Source organism: Astatotilapia calliptera, chromosome 4 (genome assembly GCF_900246225.1).
Source record: "Astatotilapia calliptera chromosome 4, fAstCal1.2, whole genome shotgun sequence".
NCBI classification, from domain to species: domain Eukaryota; kingdom Metazoa; phylum Chordata; class Actinopteri; order Cichliformes; family Cichlidae; genus Astatotilapia; species Astatotilapia calliptera.
The window spans coordinates 20,726,688-20,747,463 of NC_039305.1; the positions used below are offsets into that span (position 1 = coordinate 20,726,688).

Consider the following 20,776-nt stretch of genomic DNA (forward strand, 5'->3'; position numbering starts at 1 on the left):
ATAATTTGAAATGCAGTTTGCCCAACTGGACTGACAAAAACCAGCTGAATCAGAGTCTTGAAACAGCCTCCTCATGAACAGTAATCCAATTTTATAAGAAGGCATTTTAAAATTCATAGAGAAGTCAAACTAACTAAAAAAGATTTTTTTTTATATCTGCATAATAAAAAAAAATGAAAACCAATTTCTGGCAGCACTGTTTAAACATGAGTTGTTTAAATGAAATTCAGTGATGGCTAAACTGCTTGTCTTTCCCTACCTGATGTCATAAACTGGATAAACCGGTGGGAAAATGGGCTCAAGTGCAGAACCCAAACGAGGACCACAGAGAATGATTTTACTTTTACATTCTTTATTTACATGTTCAGTGTTAAGTGTAAAGACAAAGGCACCAAGGGGGTGGCTGGAAATCACTCCAGTCTTAGATGATGCAGGCTACAGGGGAGAGACAAGAGGTAGATGGATCCCTAGTTGATGCTAGGGATAGTGCTGGCATACATTTATGATAATGTTTTGGTCTTCATTCAAGGAAATTTGCATGGTGGAAAATACTCACTCTAAAGTTCTCAAACTGATCTCCCTGTTGGAGCTCAGTCTGGGGGGAGTTATTTTTTTCTCCTTATCTTTCCTCATGTGGTGCATTTTCCATTGTTATACCTCTCTGACCTGTCTTCCCCATGTGATGTTTTGTGTAATGTATGTATGGTCGGAGGGTAAGATGGCGCCGCCATTGCGTGCAATAGGTCGGCAGCCTTGTGAAATTTCCCCTTGTGGGACTAATAAAGGTATATCAATTCAATAAAGTAGCCACATTTCAGAGCACTCCTATCTCTAAAGTTTCAAAAGTAAAATAGGACGCAGAGCTTTCAGCTCTCAGGCTCCTCTCAGCTCCCAGTTTGGATTTGGGAGACAGACATTCTCTTTGCCTTCAAGATTAGGCTTTAACTTTTGATAAAACTTATCATTGAGACTGAATTAGGTGACCCTGATCTTGCTTTTGCTGTACTGCAATAGACTTAGGCTGCTGGGGGTTTCTTCCTTTGTCACACAAACCTTCTGCATCCATCGCTACATCCAAGCAGCTTCTTTGTGATCCTACTCTTTTCCTTCTGCCTCTAAGCTCTATATCCAGCATCCTTTGTCCTATTTCTTTGTCTCCAAACTGGTCAACCTGAGCTGTCCCCCTGTCCCAGTGAAAATCTTAGCATCTTCCAGCTCGGCCTCCTGTCTTCTTGTCATTGCCACCGTCTCTAAACCATACATCATAGCAAGTCTTAGTACAGCCTTCCCTTTCAGTCTTACAGGCTTTATGTTTTATGGATTAAACACAAACGAGGGTTAATTATTGAACATTAAGGGGCTAGTAGGCAGATTTTGTTTATGCTAAGCTAACTGGCTGCTGGCTACAGCCTTACATTTTATGGATAGATGTGACAGCGGTATTAATCATGTTGTGCAATTTTCTGCCAGGGAGGGAATTTTTCTCTAAAGGTATTTAAATTTGTGATTCTAATTCAAGCAGCATGGAGTGAATTATGAATTGCATTGACCAGTGATGGATTAAACATTCTGTAAAATTCAGATTTGAAGGTCATCGGGTTTGAAACAAGCGCAGCATTTTAGAAAACAAAAGATGATGCTTACCTACATCTAGAACCACACAGGACCCAAGTTGCAGAAGCCTCTTCATTTCTTCATAACATGGGCTATAGGGAATTTGAGCCGCAGTGTGTGCCAGTTTGCATCAAACAGTCATTCTGTGTTTTCCACTAATCTCTTTCCAAATGAAAATGAGTTTACTGTCACCTGAGAATAGAGGTGTCCCTTTACTGTGAGGAAAGTTTCTTTTAATTACACAGCACATTGACACACGCAGTTTAGACAAGGACGGAGGGCTTAGATGCTACAAACACACTGAGTGGTGTAGCGCCAGCATGCATCTGGGGATCACTTACGGCCCTGGCTTACAGTAACTACCTCATAATGTTGGAGAGAGACACGGAGACAGAGCAGTGAACACTAGTGCCAGGAAACATTTTCAGACAACAGTTTGGCTGTGTTTTTATCTCCTCTTGTTCTCTGATTCAATGCATCTGTGAAGCATTGTTTAAAACAACACGGGGACCAGACTTGTTCTGGACGGTCTGCAGAAGCCGATCTGCCGTTTTTTAAACTGGGTGACACTTTTTGTTCTCATAGATTTGCTGTCTTCATCTTAAAGTGCTGCTCAGATAATTTGATAGTATCACCTTGAGTCTTGAACTGACCTGAATTGCTGTTTATATTCATTTTTTAAAATTATTTACATTTTAGCCTAAGCTGTTAAGAGAAATATAAAATGATTTTATGAAATTACCTGTAGTTTTGTCAGCAATAATGTCCTTTTATGTCCTTGAATAAAAGTGTTTGCAGAAGATGATTGCATCTTATTTAATTTTCTGGTTAAAGACTAGGCAAAACTGATTAATTAACTAAGCACCTCACCATTAATTAGTTGGCAAAAACACTGCTTACTGATCATAACTTAAGATTACTGTACAATAGCTTATGAAGATAATGGTGATAAAACAGGCTGTCCTGAGACGTTAACACAATGAAACAGAAAAGCATAGGAACAGAAAAACAGAAGCCAGAGACATCTATAGGAAAGAGAGGGAAGAGGTAATACAGTAAAATTTAGGTATGCATGTGCAGTGGATACAGGGGTGATGGCACCACGTACTGAGCCATCCCTCTATAAAGTCTGACAGGATAAAAAGGACTGGCAGGTGAGCTGGCAGACGCTCCCATGAGATATACAGAACTCTTCAATATCTACATTTGCCTTGATCGTCCTGCTCCCCTCGTCCTTAATCTTACCTTCACACCTTTATGTCAGTCTCTCTACCTGTCTGTCTCGCTTTATTCTCTCTGCCTCTCAGCAGGTGCCCACATCAACCCCCAACAGTCTGGCTTTCAGCAAGGCAGCCCTGTGTTCATTTAGAGCTGGTGGTGAGGCTTGCTTCGAGAGGAGAGCAAAGACAGGTGCTCTGAATGTCAACATTTACTCTTTGCCAGCAGAAACACTATTGATTACCCATGATCTAACATGAAGTAGTATAGAGGAACCTTTACTGTCTATAGAAGGGACATGCACCATCAGGCAGGAAGAACTAGCTCCCTCCTGTCACATGGTAGCATTTAATAGGACACACCTCATGCAGAAGGTTAAAATATACAGTAGTGTGTCCTTTCCACAGCAGAGTTTTTGACTTGTTATAGAAGGAAAAGCACTGGTATTTTTATTAAACTGCATCAGTGTGGTATGTCTGACTTCAGACTTCAACCAATGAAAATATTAAAGCCAAGTGGCTTGCATATCAGATAGATAGATAGATAGATAGATAGATAGATAGATAGATAGATAGATAGATAGATAGATAGATAGATAGATAGATAGATGTAGTTTGCAAGGAGGAATTTCAGAAAATGTGTCCAATTTATCATCGTTAATCATTTTATCATCACACAGACTCATTCGGTCTTATTGCCATGTTATTTTATCACTTTGGTTTGTAGATGCTTTGTAGTTGCAGGCCTGCTCCAAGTCGAAGCCACCATTTCAAATTTAACAAGTCTCCAAGCATATTGCTCCCACTGCTGTTTTCCCAGCATGAATTTTAGCTAATTTAGCATTTCTTGTTCTAAATTTTCTAAATTTCTTCTTTTTTTTTTTTTTTTTAAAAGAGGAAGGCTTAATTTGATTTGCACACAGCCTTCGAGGTCTGTTGTCTTTTTATAGAGGAAAGTAATTCAATATTTTATGTGAACCCTGGGGCAGCTATTGTCAGGATTCAATCAATGGCATGACGATAAAGCGTGAGTTGGCACTCTTCTTTATTACAGGAAAGGGATGCAGCACAAAACATGTTTGTGGTTGTGTCATAAACGGGACTGCGATGTGGTGCTCGATGTCTCCTGTCGTTCATTCTTACATTAGACAGATTAGTTACTCGGCACAGCTTAGTAATCGATCCAAACAAGCAAAAAGATAAGTAACTGCTATAGTGTTTCCACTAAAGCATTTAAAAGAGTGTGTGTGTGTGGGGGGGGCAAAAACTCATATTGACCTCCACAGTTCAGTGACCAATTAGAGGGCAAAGAATGAAAATGTCAACTACAGCAGTCAGTGAGCCGAGGAAGCCCAGAGAAATAAATGCAGGTGTGATTCGAATGCAGATGAAAACAACACAACTTAAAGCAGAACCTTGACAGTCTGTTGCAAATGAGGGCAGAGCTCAGAAATTGCCCTAAATTGTAGCTAGATTGATGGTCTCTCTTGTAGCAGGGAAAAATCAATGTAACACGATATGAGAGATGGTATGAAACATCAGAGATAAATAGATGTGACTGTATCTATTTGTTTGTGGACATATTAATCAAGCCCAGCAGTATATCAAGTCAGAAAATGAATTTCAAACAGGCCAATATAAGATTAGCTAATCAGACAGGTCCACAACTCAAACGAAGGAGTTTTACTGTTTGTTTTTCAGCTTCCGTACATCACACTCAAACCAGGGCCGCGATTTAGACGCACAGTTGTTTTGAGACCAACAATCCCGGGCAAAGTTTTCCTGCCAGTGTATCAAGCCTCCGGAAAATAATGTGGCGCACTAATCCGGAGCTCTCCTTTTCAATTAGTGGGAAGGTCAAGATTGTCAGAAGGAAGCAAATGAAACACGGCTTAGGTTTTAATGAGGCTCCACACTACAGTGAGAGCCTACAACCTTATGCCTGATAAGGTTTTCTCTTTTATTATCGAGTTCAACAAGAAAAAAATCCATTTTAGCTGAAGCCTGTGGTGGATAAAGAGAACTGGTTGAGCGATAAGTGGTTTTCACCTTATTTTTTATTATTTTATTTTTCGCTTTGTATTTTAGGCGCTATTATCAGCTGACCTTGGCTTCTCTTAATGCATCAACTTTGTTAGCTCTTGCAAATAGACTCAGAGGAGTGTGTTGACATGGGTAAGCGGTGCATGAATCACTATTTTGCAAAGCACAACCTCCCTACCTTTTGTAATTTATTTATTTTTTCTATTCATGAGATGTAAATACAGAAAAAAAAGACAGCCTCAAAGTCATCCCCGTGTTGCCTATTTCCATGTCTGAGTCTGGAAAAGCTGAGAAAAGATCGTTCATTATCATGTACATATTCCCAGTGAAGGCTGGGATGCTAATATCGGTAACAAGTCTGAGGACTATTTCAGCAGCATATTATGAATGCAGCCCTCCTCCTGCCTGCCTGCTGTGCTCGCCAAAGAATAAAGTGTTCTAGTCTTCTAGGTTGCGGTCTTATTCCAGACTGATTTTAATTTGACTCTTACTTCAGACAAGTCCAATCTCCACCGTGGTGGGAAAGCACATTCAATCAGCCGCTTATGAGGCAGGTTAGAGAGAGAATGTGAAATGTCTTAGGGAAATAAAAGGGGGATTGAGTCTTCATTTGTGCCTATGGGGAGGCAAATTCCAGATAACTTTGCTGGAGACTTATCTGGGATGTTCAGCAGCGCAACAAGCGAATAAGTAATAAGAAGTCAAAGTGCAGGTGCATTTATCAGTTCTTTCGTCAAAACTGGTGAGGAAGAGAGATAATATATAATATATTGGACAATACATTTGATCCTAAGACATCTCTTCTAGCACAGAGAGAGATTCCCATTTTTTGTGAGTAGCTTGAAATCTTTCAAAACATTTCAGGTTTCTTACAATTACAACTTAGAATAGATATTCAGGACATCTCTAATCTTTCTTCATTTTATCAGATGTTATAAAGTCAAAATTCATTCAGTTTACAACAAATATCTGCAGAAGAAATGTTCCCATCTCCTCCCCCTGCCCACTTTTAACATTACACTGTACCTAGTAAACATCAGCATGTGAGCACACAGGACGAGCTGTAATGATTAATCAGCCGAGTGATTTGTGGCTTCAGGTCAGCCAGGACACCCTCAGAAGGTGGCGTCAGGTCAACCAAACAGGTGGCCACATTATGAGGTTATGCATTATCGAGTATTTCATTTGCTTATGAAATTTTACATATGTAGACATTTTCAAGCCAATGTGAGCCAGTAAAATAATTTGGCCTTAAAATATATAACAGTTATATTAACAAAAACATTTTTTACGAGAAAATTAGGCACATCAAGATACAGAAGTGTTATTCTGTGTGTGGAAAATGTGGGTTTTGGGAGGTTGTTAGAGAAGGCTGAATAATTCACTAAACAAGCTTCAGGCTAAGTCGGTGAACTTTCTCTGTCTAACAGCACCGGCATGGCAGCAGGAAGTCAGGATGCTGGTAAATCAGCCTCAAAAAGAAAAAACTCCACGTACCTGACTGTGCCGGGATAAACACCAACATGACACGAGTTTGCAACCAAGAAGACAAAAAAAAGAAATAATAATAATAACGCAGGAAAATTCAATTAAGCTTTAGCTGGAAGCATCTGATAAGTTTATGGAAATTAAAGTTTTATGTAAATCAGTAGTCTGCCTGGCCCAGTGCCAGATCACAAGAGGCTGCACTTTATTGCATTTAAATTAGCTGCCTGAGAAAACTAAGCAGCTCCGCCTAACAAGCCCAAAAAACATTACATGAAATCTAGGGAGTGTGCTGCAGATTTTCAAAAAAGAGGTTTCATACCAGCTTCTCATTCCTAAAACCTCACCGTTTGCTCGAAGAGCAATAACAATCTCGATGATAAATCAAAGATATTGCTTCAGCACAGCTTTGCCAGCGCAGGTGCTGTTCGAAACACTTGGTGCAAGACACTCCAGAGACATCGATTATTATTGTTTTACAATTCTGAACAATTCTCCCTTCAATTTCATAGACAACCTAATGAAGACTGTGAGTTAAACTCCAAGCGGAAAGGCCGCTGCAGATTTGAGAGCAGCTCCAGCAGACTGCACTGACACCTTGTGGACAACAGAAGCAAGGACAGAAGCTCATGTGTGCTTTTTTAAAATTTAATCTAAGAATATATAAACGCTACTGTGTGTGAGTCATCTCCTTTTTTTCATTTTATGCATTGTCGTATTGCAAGGATATAAGACGAAAGTGCATTTTCATCAGGTATTTGCATTATTAATGTACTCCGGTAGAAACAAAAATCAGTCTTCAGTGACACAGCTCATATTTGAAAAACAAAATTCTCTTTGAAGGCACCAGTGGATACAAGTGAGCTTTGGTCATCGCTGCATCTGGACGTCCGCTTAACAGACGCTACCTTGAAATGGTAGAGGATGTTGTGGTGCCACTGAGCTGTGAGAAGCCACTGTGACAAGACTCGAGACTGGTCATGGAACCCCTAAAAAAACAAACAAACAAAAACAAATCGACAAACAACATTATCTTAACTTGAAGACGTAGTTACACCCAATCAAATACTAATCAATTATTCTAATCACTGCGGCAAATAAAAGGCAGCTTGCGCACAAGCATAAGGAACAAACAGTTTGCATAAATGTCCCTGTATATATATTTAAAGTCTTACATAAGACCCATGCAGTGAAAAAGAGCCTCAGTATAGCACCAAAAAAATAAAAATACCAAACTGACCTGAAGTCACAGGAGGCAAGGACCTCGGTGTAGTACATGATTTTACACTTGTGGGAGGAAACCTGCAGAGAGGCCAGCACATCATCCACTCGAGGCATGCTGGAGGCTGCGCAGGCTGCGGAGCTTAGGAAACGCCACTGGAGGATGTAGAAGCCGGGCCAGCGTGTTATGTGGGAGCCCTGTTTCAAACCAGAGAAATCTGCAGGATCAATTTGTGTTCGCTGTGACGGAGGATTAAGCACTTAAGACGGCGAACGGGGACAAAGGAAGGTTGTCTGAGACTGTTAAACAAAGACAGATCAAAAGAGCTTTTTATGTCCTCTCTCACCTGCACACTCTCTCCCTCCCTACACATGAGGGCTTTCTCCACCGTGCTGTAGTCCTGGCCTAGTACCCAGCTCTTGTCTATAAGCTGTGGATTAACAGCCCCTAGGGAAGCGATACCATGAGTTTCCTTTCTGGGAGGCTGAGGGGCTCTCCTGGAGTGGTAGATGTTAAATACCACATCTCCTTTAGACACATCAAAGTCCCATGTGATGACAGAGGAGGCCTCTGTGATCTCTATCAGCAGCTGTAGAAAGATGTAAGAAGATTAGAAACACAGGTCTGAAGACTGCAATTCATTAATCACGCTATATAGTTTAAGCATGCAATGCATAGTTGTTCCAGTAAGTGGCACTATTACACAATGCATAAACTCTATTAAACGCAAAGAAATGTCGCCTTTCTTGCCCTGTTGTTAACTCTTATTGTCATAAAACTGGAGGCAAAGCATAAAAGTTGAGACTGCACCTCGTATGGAGCCCCCTTGTAGATACTGGCACTTTTATAGATGGAATCAGTCAACAGGCGGTTTTCTTCACTCTCTAATTCTTCTGCTGTTCTGTACAGAAATTTGGGAACCATTCCTCCTTCAGGAATGTCACACTGAAGAAGAAGAAATAAATGTGATTAAAGCAGAACGCTTACTAATATATATCAAAATATATGTAGACATACTAGCTTGTTTTACAAAAAGCATAGTGTAATAAAGTAATATCTTATGTAATAAGTTTTACTGCAATTCATATGCCATGAACTTAGATATGCAGGTTCAGTTAAAGGATAACCTTTCTCAGTATGAAATGCCATTTTATAGTTCCAACTAGATACAGCTCTTTCACTTTCACGTTTGCAGCTGAGCAACAACTTGTTGAGTGCTCACAGAACTGACTGAACTGTCACAGAATTCAAACACGCGAGTCCTCCTGTAAGGACATCGTGATGTGCCCCAGATGCAATTTTTTTCCTTTATGTCAACAAAAAAAGGAAAGAAAACTGAGCCAGCTGAGCTGAGGCAGATACTGTACCCACTAGCCAGTGAGCACAGTATGTTCTGGTCCTATCTGACAACCTGCAGCTCAAAAATCTATACAGGCCTCCAATATATCATTTCTTCATAACAAAACAACACAGGGTCAAGGGCCTGAAGTGCAAGGTGATGTTCACTGGATTTGTAGAGAAATGTCTACCCAGATGTAGCTATGCTAAACTGGTACATGCTGGTGAAACCACATACTGCAGGTATGATATGCATATTTCTGGCTGGGCTGAGACTGACTTTCACAGGTATGGTCAATAAGCTGAAGACTTAACCTCACCATGCAGTCTCCTTGCAGGAAGTCAGGGATAATTTCTCTGTCAATGTAGTCTACCAAACCTCCTGGACCCTGGTAGTCGTTTCCAGCATAAACAAGGAACTTCTTACGAGTGTTTTCATCAATAAGGGGGCTGACCTGGCGGTGAGACCAAGAGAGCATGCAGGAAAGGGCAAAGTCACTTATTATGGACTGTGAAAGCCAATCCATAATCAATGAATAATTCAAGCATGAAAAATGCACATGTTAGCTGGTTGATGGTGTTACTAAGCATCCATAGTATTTTATATTGACATCATCGTCCCAGTAGCTCATTCTCTTTCTGTAATTTCTTACAATCCTGCCACCCATGCTACTGCATACAGCAAAGATTAAATGTGCCCCTATGGGTTTTAGTTTTACAGTCATCTTTCCTGGTCCATAAATAGATTTTTCTTTGTTTATTAGTTGCTCATTTTTCCAGCATGGCTGGACTGCACTTAGCTATTTATAATCTCTGCATCTGTATTCTACAGCTTTATGAATTCTTCCATATTCAGGTGATGCAGTCAGTTTATTCTCACCAGGGTCCACAGCACAGGGAAAACTCTCGGTGCCCGCAGTATGAGCAGGCGACCCAAAGTTTCAGGGTAATTGGCCTCAACAATTTCGATGATTCTCAACAGCGCCTTAATGCCAGGTCGCCACAGATGACGCATGTTTAGACCGTCCAGATCCACCAGGCAAGTCCAAGAACTAGCGACACATAAAAACAGACATCGCATTGTTTTGGTTAAAGTGCACTGCTGATTTCTCATTAACCAATGGGACACGAGCAGGATTAAACTAAATACGATTTAGGCACCTAATAGGTTGTCCAAAAACTCTGGTGTTTTCCTCACAGCGCCTCAGTCCCTCCTCATTAATGGAAAGCACCTGCAACATTGTCACAGTTAAGCGCCAACTTCATTTAGAATATCTTCACTTTTTGCTTTGTTTCCATGTAAATTAAGTCATAAATTATGTCACCTGTCTCAGCAGCGCCTCCTCACCCAAGGCTCGTACTAAACCTTTAGTGTCCATTTGACCCAGACGCAAAATGTACAGAGGACGGCCATCTGAATGAGAAGGAAACACAGTGAACAATCACAAACTGCACTGCACACCTCCACCTGTAAACAAAGCTGGTGTTTACCGCTCTAGAAAGGGTATCGGTTTAGCATGTAAACACTCAAGGGGAACATCCTGTGTTCAAGTCTTAACTGTGATCAGTTGGATCAGCTGAGCTGTTAAAAGCAATGAAACCTTTTCCAAACATGGGAGTGAAGACATATGGTGTTCAGACTTTGCAGTCAATAATTAACAGGCTGTTTGAGAACTATATAAACACAAAAGCTTAAATCCCTGTGGCTTTTAAGATTAGCTGATAAAATTTCCCTCTGCCTGGAGTAAAAAAGCCTCACAATAATGGCAATATCAACCAGCATCGCTCACTCAGTACCTTTGTCGTGGTGGTGCCAGCCTCCAGAGTAATAATCCTGGAGCAGTTGAGGGCGCTTCCATGTGTCTAACAGGAAATCCACCTGATGCTGTCTCCTCCAGGTCAGTGACTGGCAGAGGAACTCCCTGGCCTTGTCGAGGTTGAAATCTCTGGCCCTGAGGAAGCGTAGCACATGCTGATCCTTTGGAATCTGTACATGAGAGGTGCATCGTTAAAGATGCTGATGAATCCAAAGCATTTTTTAATACTCTGCTGGTGAAAATCTTTGCAAATTGCATGTAGTGCAGTGAAAAAGAAATTGCGCCCTAAACTGAATAACTGGTTTGCTTCGTTTGCAAAAAGGTCCTGAAACAGCAAAGGAGCCCCAGACCATTACACTACCACCACCATGTCTGACTCTTGGTTTCATGTTCTAATTATTAAATGCTGTGTTAGTTTTATGCCGATGCAAAGGGACTCAAACCTTCCATAATGTTCATCGTTTGTCTCTTTCTTATTGTTGAACCATGAACTTTGAGCTTATTTGAGATAAGTGAGGCCCGGAGGTCTTAAGATGTTGTTCTGGGTTCTTTTGCGATCTCATGGAAGAGTTGTTGATGCACTCTTGGTGAAATTTTGGCAGGCCATCTGCTCCTGGGAAGGTTCACTACTGTTCCAAATTTTCTCCATTTGTGGATAATGGCTTTCATTGTGGTTGACTGGAGTCCTAAATCCTTAGAATTGGCTTTGTAACCCTTTGCAGACGATGGCAATGACTTTTTTGCACGGGGCCAGGGAGGTTTGAATGACCTTTTTTCCTTAAATAAATAAAACAATAATTTAAAAAATGCCTTTTGTATTTACTGGGGTTACCTGTATTAAACCTATATTAAAATTTGCTGGATGATCTGATAAACATGATAAATATGCAAAAAACTAAGAAAACAAGAAGGGTGCAAATACTTTTTCACAGCACTGTATGTCTCTGAGCATCAAAACTGAGCTAGAGTAAGAGTGGAAGCAAGAGGGAAATAACAGGTTGCGTGAGTGTCTTAGAAATAAAGGCATACTGTATATCGCAGCATCAACTGTTCACTAATGAAAGAAACTGTGTTTGTTTATTTGTGACCTTGCCCTTGTGGGTTTCCTGCAGCCATTGACGCAGCCGAATAAGACAGCTCTCCTGCAGAGGCGTTAAATCACCTAGGTAACGTCTGATGTAGTCAGCATCCAACTTGTCTACAGGCCAAAACACAATAACAGCATAATGTTACACAATATTGCATCCAACAGACTGAAGACTATGGTGCAATTTCAGCGTTTTTGAAAATAATTAGACACGGTGAGTTTTGCAGGTTTTTATCAAACACTTAAAATGTTGCTTCTGTTTGTTTGAGGTTTTTTGGCAGTGCAGTTATAGGAGGATTCCTGCACTGCTGTATAAATCACCCACTGATCTATTTCCCACACTTTTAATATCTCAGTTGGTAAATTCACTCTATGTATTGTTATCTTTTGACATTTATATTAAACCTTTGCTGGGATTAGCGAGCACACACTGACCATCAGGCGAACCGGTCACTAGCTCTGCAGAACATGATGAGTCTTTACAGTGCAGCCCGTCCTTGGCACTGTTCACTGGGATGGCTCTGGCAGCAGAGGGGGGCAGCAGCTGGTGCCTCCAAGTGACTGTCCCAGAGTCAACAGTGGAGGTCCAACGAGGTATATAAGTGACTCCTTCTTTCTCCAGCTCTCTGAGGTAGTACTCAATAATTTCTTTACCCTTCATCAGTTGAAGGAAATGAAAGACTGAATTAATTTTGACAGTTAGGGAAGCATCTGGACCAAGACGTGAAGGCAAATGAAGTAAAATATGCAAACCTTTTTAATGCTACTAGCATATTGCTTCATCGCTATCTTCTCTGCGGTGCTTTCAAAACCAAAAAAGGACTTAATATCCAGACTAGCCGACTGTTCGAAGCAAGTCCAGCTCTCATTCTCTGGATGAACCTGTGGAAGAGAACACGCATATGAATTTGAACTTGAACCAAACTGTTCAACCAAACTCTTTGTTATGTAAACAAAGCACAAGCTGAGGTTTAATACAAAATATTACATCAGTGCATACATGGTTACATATCTCGTCATCACAATTTTAACTGCCTTTTAAGTAAATGGTAGGTTCTGGTGCCAGGTACTGCACATACACTCACAAGCCACTTCATTAGGTACGCCTTTTCAACTGCTTGTTATTGTAAATATCTAATCAGCTAATCACTTAGTAGCAACTCAGTGCATACAGGCATGCAGACATGGTCAACACAATCTACTAAAGCTGAAAACTGAGCGTCTGAATGAGGAAGAAAATTGGTGCCAGATGGGTTGGATTATTGCTGTTGTCCATCTCTTTATGACTACAGCGTAACACATCATTTCAGAAAGCTCAGATCATGCCAAACTGGTTTCTTGAACATCACAATGAGTTCACCGAACTCAAACGGTTTCCACAATCGGCAGATCTCAATCCAATTGAGCACCTATGCAACTATGTGATGCTATTATGTTAACATGAACCAAAATTGATTGAATTTGTGCCACGAAGAGTTAAAGAAGATGAGAAGGCAGCTGTAGCAAGGTATACCTAATGAAGTGGCTGGTTCAGTAATTGCAAAATTACTGTCATACAAAATTCTTACTTTCTTCTGTGCAGACTGCCACATGATACAGAGCAGACATCAAAAAGTTGTGCGAAGCATCTTTTAACAGGGAGAGCAGTATTATAGTAACTCTGACTGAGACAACAGCAGCTTTAAAGACACCTGGTGACACTAGCTCTTTAGTGCCTTGAGCACACTATGGGAGGATCACCTAAGATGAATAATTCATGCACCACATATTGCATTGCCTTTAGCAGGGACTCTGTACCATCCGGCAAGCACTAGGCGTTGTAAAAGTTTATATAAAAACAAAGAAATAAACCTCCTACACGCTGCCACATTCTAAGCACCTGATTACCACGTTTGACTCTCAGACTCACCGTGTAGCTGCACCTCTCACGGACAATGACTCTGTTAGAAAAAGTCTCATTGTGAACCTCAATATGGAGCGTCCTGTCTCTGCGGTTCAGAGAGTTTTTTTGGATGAAGTACAGATAATCCACGCCGGCGATCTACATGCAGAAGAAACAAAACATGCTACATTTACAGTTACTGCAAAAAGTCACATCTTTTATCCTCCAATAACATGTGCAAGGCTGAAATGCATCATTTACAAGTATTTCACTAAATAAAGAGCATCTGGTTTTTGTACTTCACAAAAGAAAGATCACATCATAGTAACCAATTCCTTTGCTTTACCGCCCTCATCCCCTATAAGGTCAGAGTGGAAGTACCCGTTTGAGAAGTCGTGGGGCTTCGATGTCGATCGTACAGCGCCTCTCAGTCACCAGCACGCATCCATCATCACTTTGGCTCTCACTTATGATCTCGCTGTCCACAAACATTGGAATCAATGGACACTTTGGGAACCGTCTCACGTAGGCCTGAAAGACATTTATATAGAAAAATTGATTGATTGGGTTTATTATTATGTTGTCTGTATTAATGGCTTGCCTGGGTCCATTCAGTTTGTTCCACTGGGAGCTCTGCCTCAGTGAGGTAGCTCACTGTTAGGAAGGGAAAGCTGCTTATAGAAAACTATAATCACAAAGGCTGACTGAATAGATTTATAGCACTGAACTACTGTGTCAGGTTAGGGTGCTTTTTTCTGTAGTTAGCAACTTTAGTTTATGTAAATGCCTATTAAAATGTTGTGTTTTGCAGACACCAACAGCCTGCAGCATTTACAAGCAGTAATTGCCACGTGTTTTAAAGACCAAAGCATGTGACCATCTGCCCTCGCCACTATCACCAGGGCTACCTGTATGCACTTACTGAGCTGCCAGGCAGGCGTTTCAAGATCTGCAGTAAAAGATGTTACTTAACAAGGGGCAGTGCAGCTTCTGATAGCAAACTATTGACAACTAAGCAAAAGCAGGGGATGAACTAGACCTTTATGATACGGACAGCTGCCTGTGTAATGGCGCGGATAGAGGGATAAGCATTTTACCATGGGATAGAAAAGTGCCGTCAATGTCTTGAGGAACTGCGTTAAGCAGTAAAATCACTAAGTCAGCCAAGACTTAAGATTTTAAAAGTTTAAAAAGCTAAACTCTCAAAATCACACACACACAGACAACCTCGCACATCCTGCACGCATCAATACAGCACAGCGTATGAACAATCCAATCAACAGGATGAAATTATTCACTAAGAAAATTATTGGGAAATGTTTCTGTGCTAATTAAGCAGCAATGACTGGCGCTGTGCAACAGGCAAACTAACAAAAACAGTATGTTTCACTGATTGCAGACAAATTGAAAGCTCTGTTCTGCCTATTCCCCCTTCAGCATTATGAGCATAACCACATAATGGAGGCACAAAATATTTAATAATATATATAAAGGGGGGGGGGGGGGGGGGGGGGGGGAGAACATGGGTTTCTAGTGTTTTAGGCAAAGCAAGCCTTGAGGACTTTGTGTAAGCCAAACGTCAGACAGAAAGCACTTTTCAGCTCATTCAAATCATGTTTTACTCTTCTGCCGATATTGATCAAATGCATTTCTACAAGTGTCGTGCGTTTACAGGCACCTAGCTCTGTTACATAAAGGCCCCGGAGAGTCATTAAGAAATGTCATGACAGGAACAACAATGGTGTCAAGGTTAAACATTCAGTAATATCCAGGACACTGATTAGCACTGTTAGCCTGAACAACAGCTGTCAGTAGCATTGAGGGAGCTAATGAGAAGCTCTGAGGTAAATGGGAGCAGAAGAGGATGTTAGCTGTTCATTTGGATTCTCCTCTTTAAGCTGTCGCAGGCTTCTTTCTCTTCTTAAAGGAGCTGTTATTTAGCTTTCACAAAGGGCTTATTTTGAGAGTCTTTTCAATAACCTGCAGTGACGCAGGAAGAATTTCAGACCTGCAAATGTTCCATGGGGAAGCATCAAATGGCTTTGGTGTAGGTGTTATCCACACTGTCTATTGTGTTAACTCTGTATAGCAGCTGCACGGCAAACTGTAACCGCTGCAGCATCGCAGTCTCTACAACCCTTCATCAAGGATGTTGTGCAACACTTTGGCTTAATGTGTAACTTAAGAGAAAACACCAAGAGCAGACCGTACAGGTGACGGTGCCCCTCACGGGAATCAGTATTTATTTTTCTTTTGTCCTACTTTTGCTTTGCCTGGTGTTCTTGTGCTTATGGTTTTAGCCCAAAACTGCAATTTGCAGTGATGGGAAAGCAATGCATCGGTATCATAACAAAAAATATTCCATTTAAAGAAAAGCCAGCTTATAGCATGGAATTTTAATGGATTTTTCCCCCTGTGTAACTATTGAATACTGTTGGAATAATGGAAAGTGAGTTATATAAATATAGCTGCAAAGTTTTCTGCTGACAAACTCTCTTTTTCTTAGCGTTGCATTTTGTTTGCTTTCTAAAGGATAAGAGAACTGGTCAGCGAGGCACTTACATAACTTACAGCTGTTCTAAAAAAACCATCCTACAAAACAACTCGAGAACTCCCGACCTCTGCCCAGGCAGCACATGATAAGAAAACAACAACCACGCTGAATGACTTACAGACACCTCAAATACACACTCACCAGCCACTTCATTAGTTACACCTCACTAGCACTGGGTTGGACGCTCTTTTGCATTCAGAACTAACATTATTTCTAAGACGCTGGAAACATTCCTCTGAGATTTTGGTCCATATGGACATGACACCATTACACAGTTGCTGAAGATTTGCTGATTTCACATCTTTGTGGTGAATTTCCCAAAGGTGCAATCTATTGGACTGAGATCTGGTACCTGAGGCGGCCAGTTGAGTACAGTGAACTGTGGTCATACAGCTTTGGACATGGTCAGCAACAATACTCAGGTCGGCTGTGGTGTTTAGACAATATTCAGCTGGTACTAAAGGGGTCAAAGCGTGTCATGGAAATATCCCACAATCATTACACCACCAGCAGCCTGAACCGCTGATACAAGGCAGAATGGATCCATGATTTCAAGCTGTTTACAGCAAATTCTGACCTCACCATCTGAATGTTGCAGAAGAACTCAAGACTTATCAGACCAGGCAATGTTTTCCAATCTTCTGTTGTCAAATATTGGTGAGCTTCAGTTTCCTGTTTTTGGCTATTTGGAGCAGCGCTCGGTGCGCTTCTTCTCCATCTGTGCTGTGCACTCTGCTTACGTTGGCAGCCCAGTATCACAGCGTTATGTAAAAGACCATTTCACACTTTGCCTTTACAAATGAAATATACACACGTAGCACTTGCAGTAACAGCAGAGGGAGATACTTTATTTCAAGCCAACATGAAAATAATCATGGGAGGAAGCATTTAAACTGACATCATTAAGACATTTACATGTAAATATATACTAGCCACCTAGCTTAATCGTTTCTGGTTATTAAGGACCCTTGAATGTACTTCATGTGTTTTTGCTTACTACTGACTTCTTGGCTTTAAATATACTATCTTCCCCTGTCGGTAATGCAACCATTATCTTTTTTCCCTCTCCAAAGTTAGAAGTGGACAGGGTGTACCGGCGTGTTTATTACACGTTTTGCTGTGATACTGGGTTGACTTTGGCTGTAAGGAGTGGATCCTTTCAGCTCAAAGCAGTCTGGTTATTCTCCTCTGATTTCTGACATAAATAAGACAAAAAGTCTAAGAAATGTAATTCTAATGCAAAAACAAAAATCACAATAGATCAGCAGTTTACAAAATACCCCGAACAAGAACGATGCCACGTTCAAGGTTACTTAAATGACTTTCTCATTCTGATATATTCTTGATTAAACCCCACAACCTTTGCATTTGCCAGACTCTGTATAGATAAGAAATAACGAGATTGACCGAAATTTGTCCGTTTTTGATATTTGCGCCAAATGAGCAGTTAAACTGACGTACCAAGTGAAGTGGCTGACTGTGAAGCACTTTGGTCAACACTGTTGTTTTAATATGTGCTATATAAATAAATTTTGATTGATTGAGTGTCTATATCAGGGGTCGGCAACCCTTGGCACGTGGTGAAGGGTTAAGTGGTGGCACGGCATGCAGTGAAATAATCTGAGAAGGTGTATTTAAAATAAATATCTAAGGCTGGGCCACCAATGCACATCACAAATTAGCTCACACAGAGCTAATGACAATACAGCTAATGGTCTTTTATGACAATTTGGACGGAAGACTTTGTGCAACAGAAAGATCGTGCTGTATGTGCCCTTTGCCTCGAGAGTGTTGTTTGCCGGACTTCCAGTGTTAAACGACAATTTGAGACGAAACATCAAAAAACCTTCAAGGATGAGGCAGAGAAAGTTGAATCAATTACACGTGCTGTGTCAAGATATGAGAAGCAAGCAAGTACTCTAAAAGTTTTTACAGCTGCAAAACATCTGGTACTGGAACTGAAGCAAGTTATCGTATTGTTAATGCAACGGTTGATATGGCACTTTTTTAGATGGCACTTGTCATCAAAAAGGTTGCCTACCCCTGGTTTTTGCATAACCATTCAACATCAAGGCCAGTTGCCAAACACTAAATGGCAAGTCTGGTTTTGAAAAAAGGAGTCTTTATTGTGCTGTGTGTTTTCATGCAAAAAGAAAGAAAAGCACCCTTCAAGTTATTGTATTTAAAGCAGCACGAGCAGGAAAGAAAAAATATGCAGCATTCCAGTAAAGTCAATAAACATGCAGTACAGACTGCAAGTAAGCAAATATCAAAAATGAGACAAATGACTATCTGAGGCAGACAAGGCTACTGACTATTTTCTGAAAGTGTCTGGTCTCTTTTACATTGCCACCTAACCATGGAATGAGCTGGAAAACTTTTGAAATCTAAAATTTATTTATTTTCATGAGAGGAAAAGCTGAACAGCATTTGGATTGCAAAAGGTCAGTGCCCTAGAGTGAAAAGCAGATTGCCAAACTTTGATCCCTAGTTTGTGTATAAAGGATATTTTGCAAATATGAAGCTCATATTCAATGCTGTGAGCTGGAAGGCTGCATATATACATACGCACACAATCTGTGAATTTAAAAGATTCCTCAATATAAGCACGTCACTTACCGCCATTATCAACTCAAACGGGTGCTTGTAGACCCGAACAGGGGACTGGTACTCCTGCACCATGGCTGAAGCTCAGTCAGCAGCAAACTCTGTTAAACTGCCACAGAGATATGACACGGCAGCTGTCAGTATAGATTAGTGGAAAGGGCACGTCTTCTTCTTCTTAAAAAAAGTCTACATAACATGAGCTGAGTAAAGGTCAATGAGGGGAGAAAGAGAGGACAGTGACATTCACATGACCATAATTAGGGTTGAAATATAAGCTGTGTGCTGCAGAAGGAGAATTTCAGAAAGTTTTTTTGGAACCAGTTGGGATGTTTTGATCCATAGAGAAAATGTCAAAGTTCAAAGTTTGTTACAATGTAATGACACATAAGCAAACACAGTGTCAAGCGGTTTCTATAGCGGAAAGAAAGACACTTTGACTTACAGAAATGTTTTCTTTCCGTGCCGGCAGGTTGGCTTACTGTAGCTGTCCAACTATATGAGGGTCCATGTCGTCAGCTGAGAGAAGAAAGCGAGCCTCTCGCCTACTTTCCTACAATGAAAACCGCAAAAGAAAAACATTTCCTACCCGTCACTTTGACCTTACGGCAGACTTTTGACTCCGCCCCCTTTCGGCCAAACAGGAAATCAACGTGATGTTTGAAAAAAAAAAAAGTCGTTTTGGTCGCACATTTTCAAGCAAAATTTCATCCGACACTGACAAACACGAAATGAACAAAAGACTGTAAATTCGTGATTTTTTTTTTTTTTATCTGTCTAACATTATTGAATATTTTCTACCGCCTTTCTGGACTCGGACACAAACGTAGGAGGGCATATATACAAAGCTTTTTAAAGCTGTTGTTGTTGTACCTTACCAGACGACATGATAAACACGGAAAATGTTTTAAAAAATATGTCAAAAGTTTGTTAAACAAAAATAATGTGTATTGTTGTTTATTAGTTTGTTTATATTGTTGTTTATTAGAAAAATGACAAACTTCACATTTTTAATCTAAATTTGAAGTCAGAAATTAATGAAACAAAATATTTAAACGACTAAAACGAATTCTGTTCAGAAATGCATGTAAGTTGCTGGCATTTGTCATCTTAATAGAAAAATAATAAAGACAATAATAAAAACAATGGGCTTTACTTGTTTTTCTTCTTTTTTAAAACTAAATTGAAAAATTCATGGATAGCAATAATTATTAACATATAGTAACATACAGCACAGTAATAGCAGTAATTATATTTATAGAATTAAATGTGTTATTTTGATCAAACAGGTTGCACATATTGGTATGTTTATTTGCAAAAAAAAAGTGGCTCATTTCCCAGTATTGTTGATTTAGGTCACGATCCTTTCATTGGGTCAGAAAGACAAGAGGGGTCATGATTAGTTCTCTAATCTGCAGGTGAAACTATATATATATATATAAATGTGTGTGTGTGTGTGTGTGTGTGTGTGTGTGTGTGTGTGTGTGTGTTAATGAGAGTTAAGGTAATAGAAACAAAAAGAGAATTATGATTATAAACTCATGGCCAATAATAAAAAGCTGAGCAGAGGGGAATTCTGACTGTGTGGTAGGATGTCCACATCTAGCAGCTTTAAAAATCTGTGAAAAAACCCCCAAAATCTTTACCCCTTTGAAGAAAGGGTTGGATTTCCTAGAGCTGAGCCCTTCCATTGGAGCACAGCGTAGCTCTGAGTAGCTCTTCAAAGCCTTGTTCAAATGAATCAGATTGAATAGATTGCTCATCATCTCTAAACTGTGCCTCTGGTTTCCAGCAGAACATTTCTCACTAAGTAGTGCTGTTATAACATAAAACATGGCATGAAAGCAAAGTGAAACTATCATAAGTCAAATTGTCATTCTTAGTGAAGAGGGACTCCTCAAGTGTCAGATCAT

The 20,776-nt window shown here is 40.3% G+C and overlaps 1 protein-coding gene across 1 annotated transcript; it reads right to left on the bottom strand.

Moving 5' to 3' along the window:
• Positions 1-3,859: 3,859 nt before the first annotated feature.
• sec14l1 (SEC14-like lipid binding 1) lies at positions 3,860-19,492 on the bottom strand. The gene is made up of 16 exons (XM_026165429.1): positions 19,309-19,492; positions 18,879-18,975; positions 14,087-14,236; positions 13,733-13,864; positions 12,577-12,705; positions 12,259-12,478; positions 11,825-11,934; positions 10,717-10,906; positions 10,245-10,333; positions 10,081-10,151; positions 9,800-9,971; positions 9,240-9,374; positions 8,392-8,526; positions 7,928-8,170; positions 7,600-7,778; positions 3,860-7,348 (listed from the first exon to the last, which is right to left on the bottom strand). Exons 2-16 carry the CDS (start codon positions 18,939-18,941, stop codon positions 7,264-7,266), a joined length of 2,103 nt encoding a protein of 700 aa, XP_026021214.1. The 5' UTR covers positions 18,942-18,975; positions 19,309-19,492; the 3' UTR covers positions 3,860-7,263.
• Positions 19,493-20,776: the final 1,284 nt, after the last annotated feature.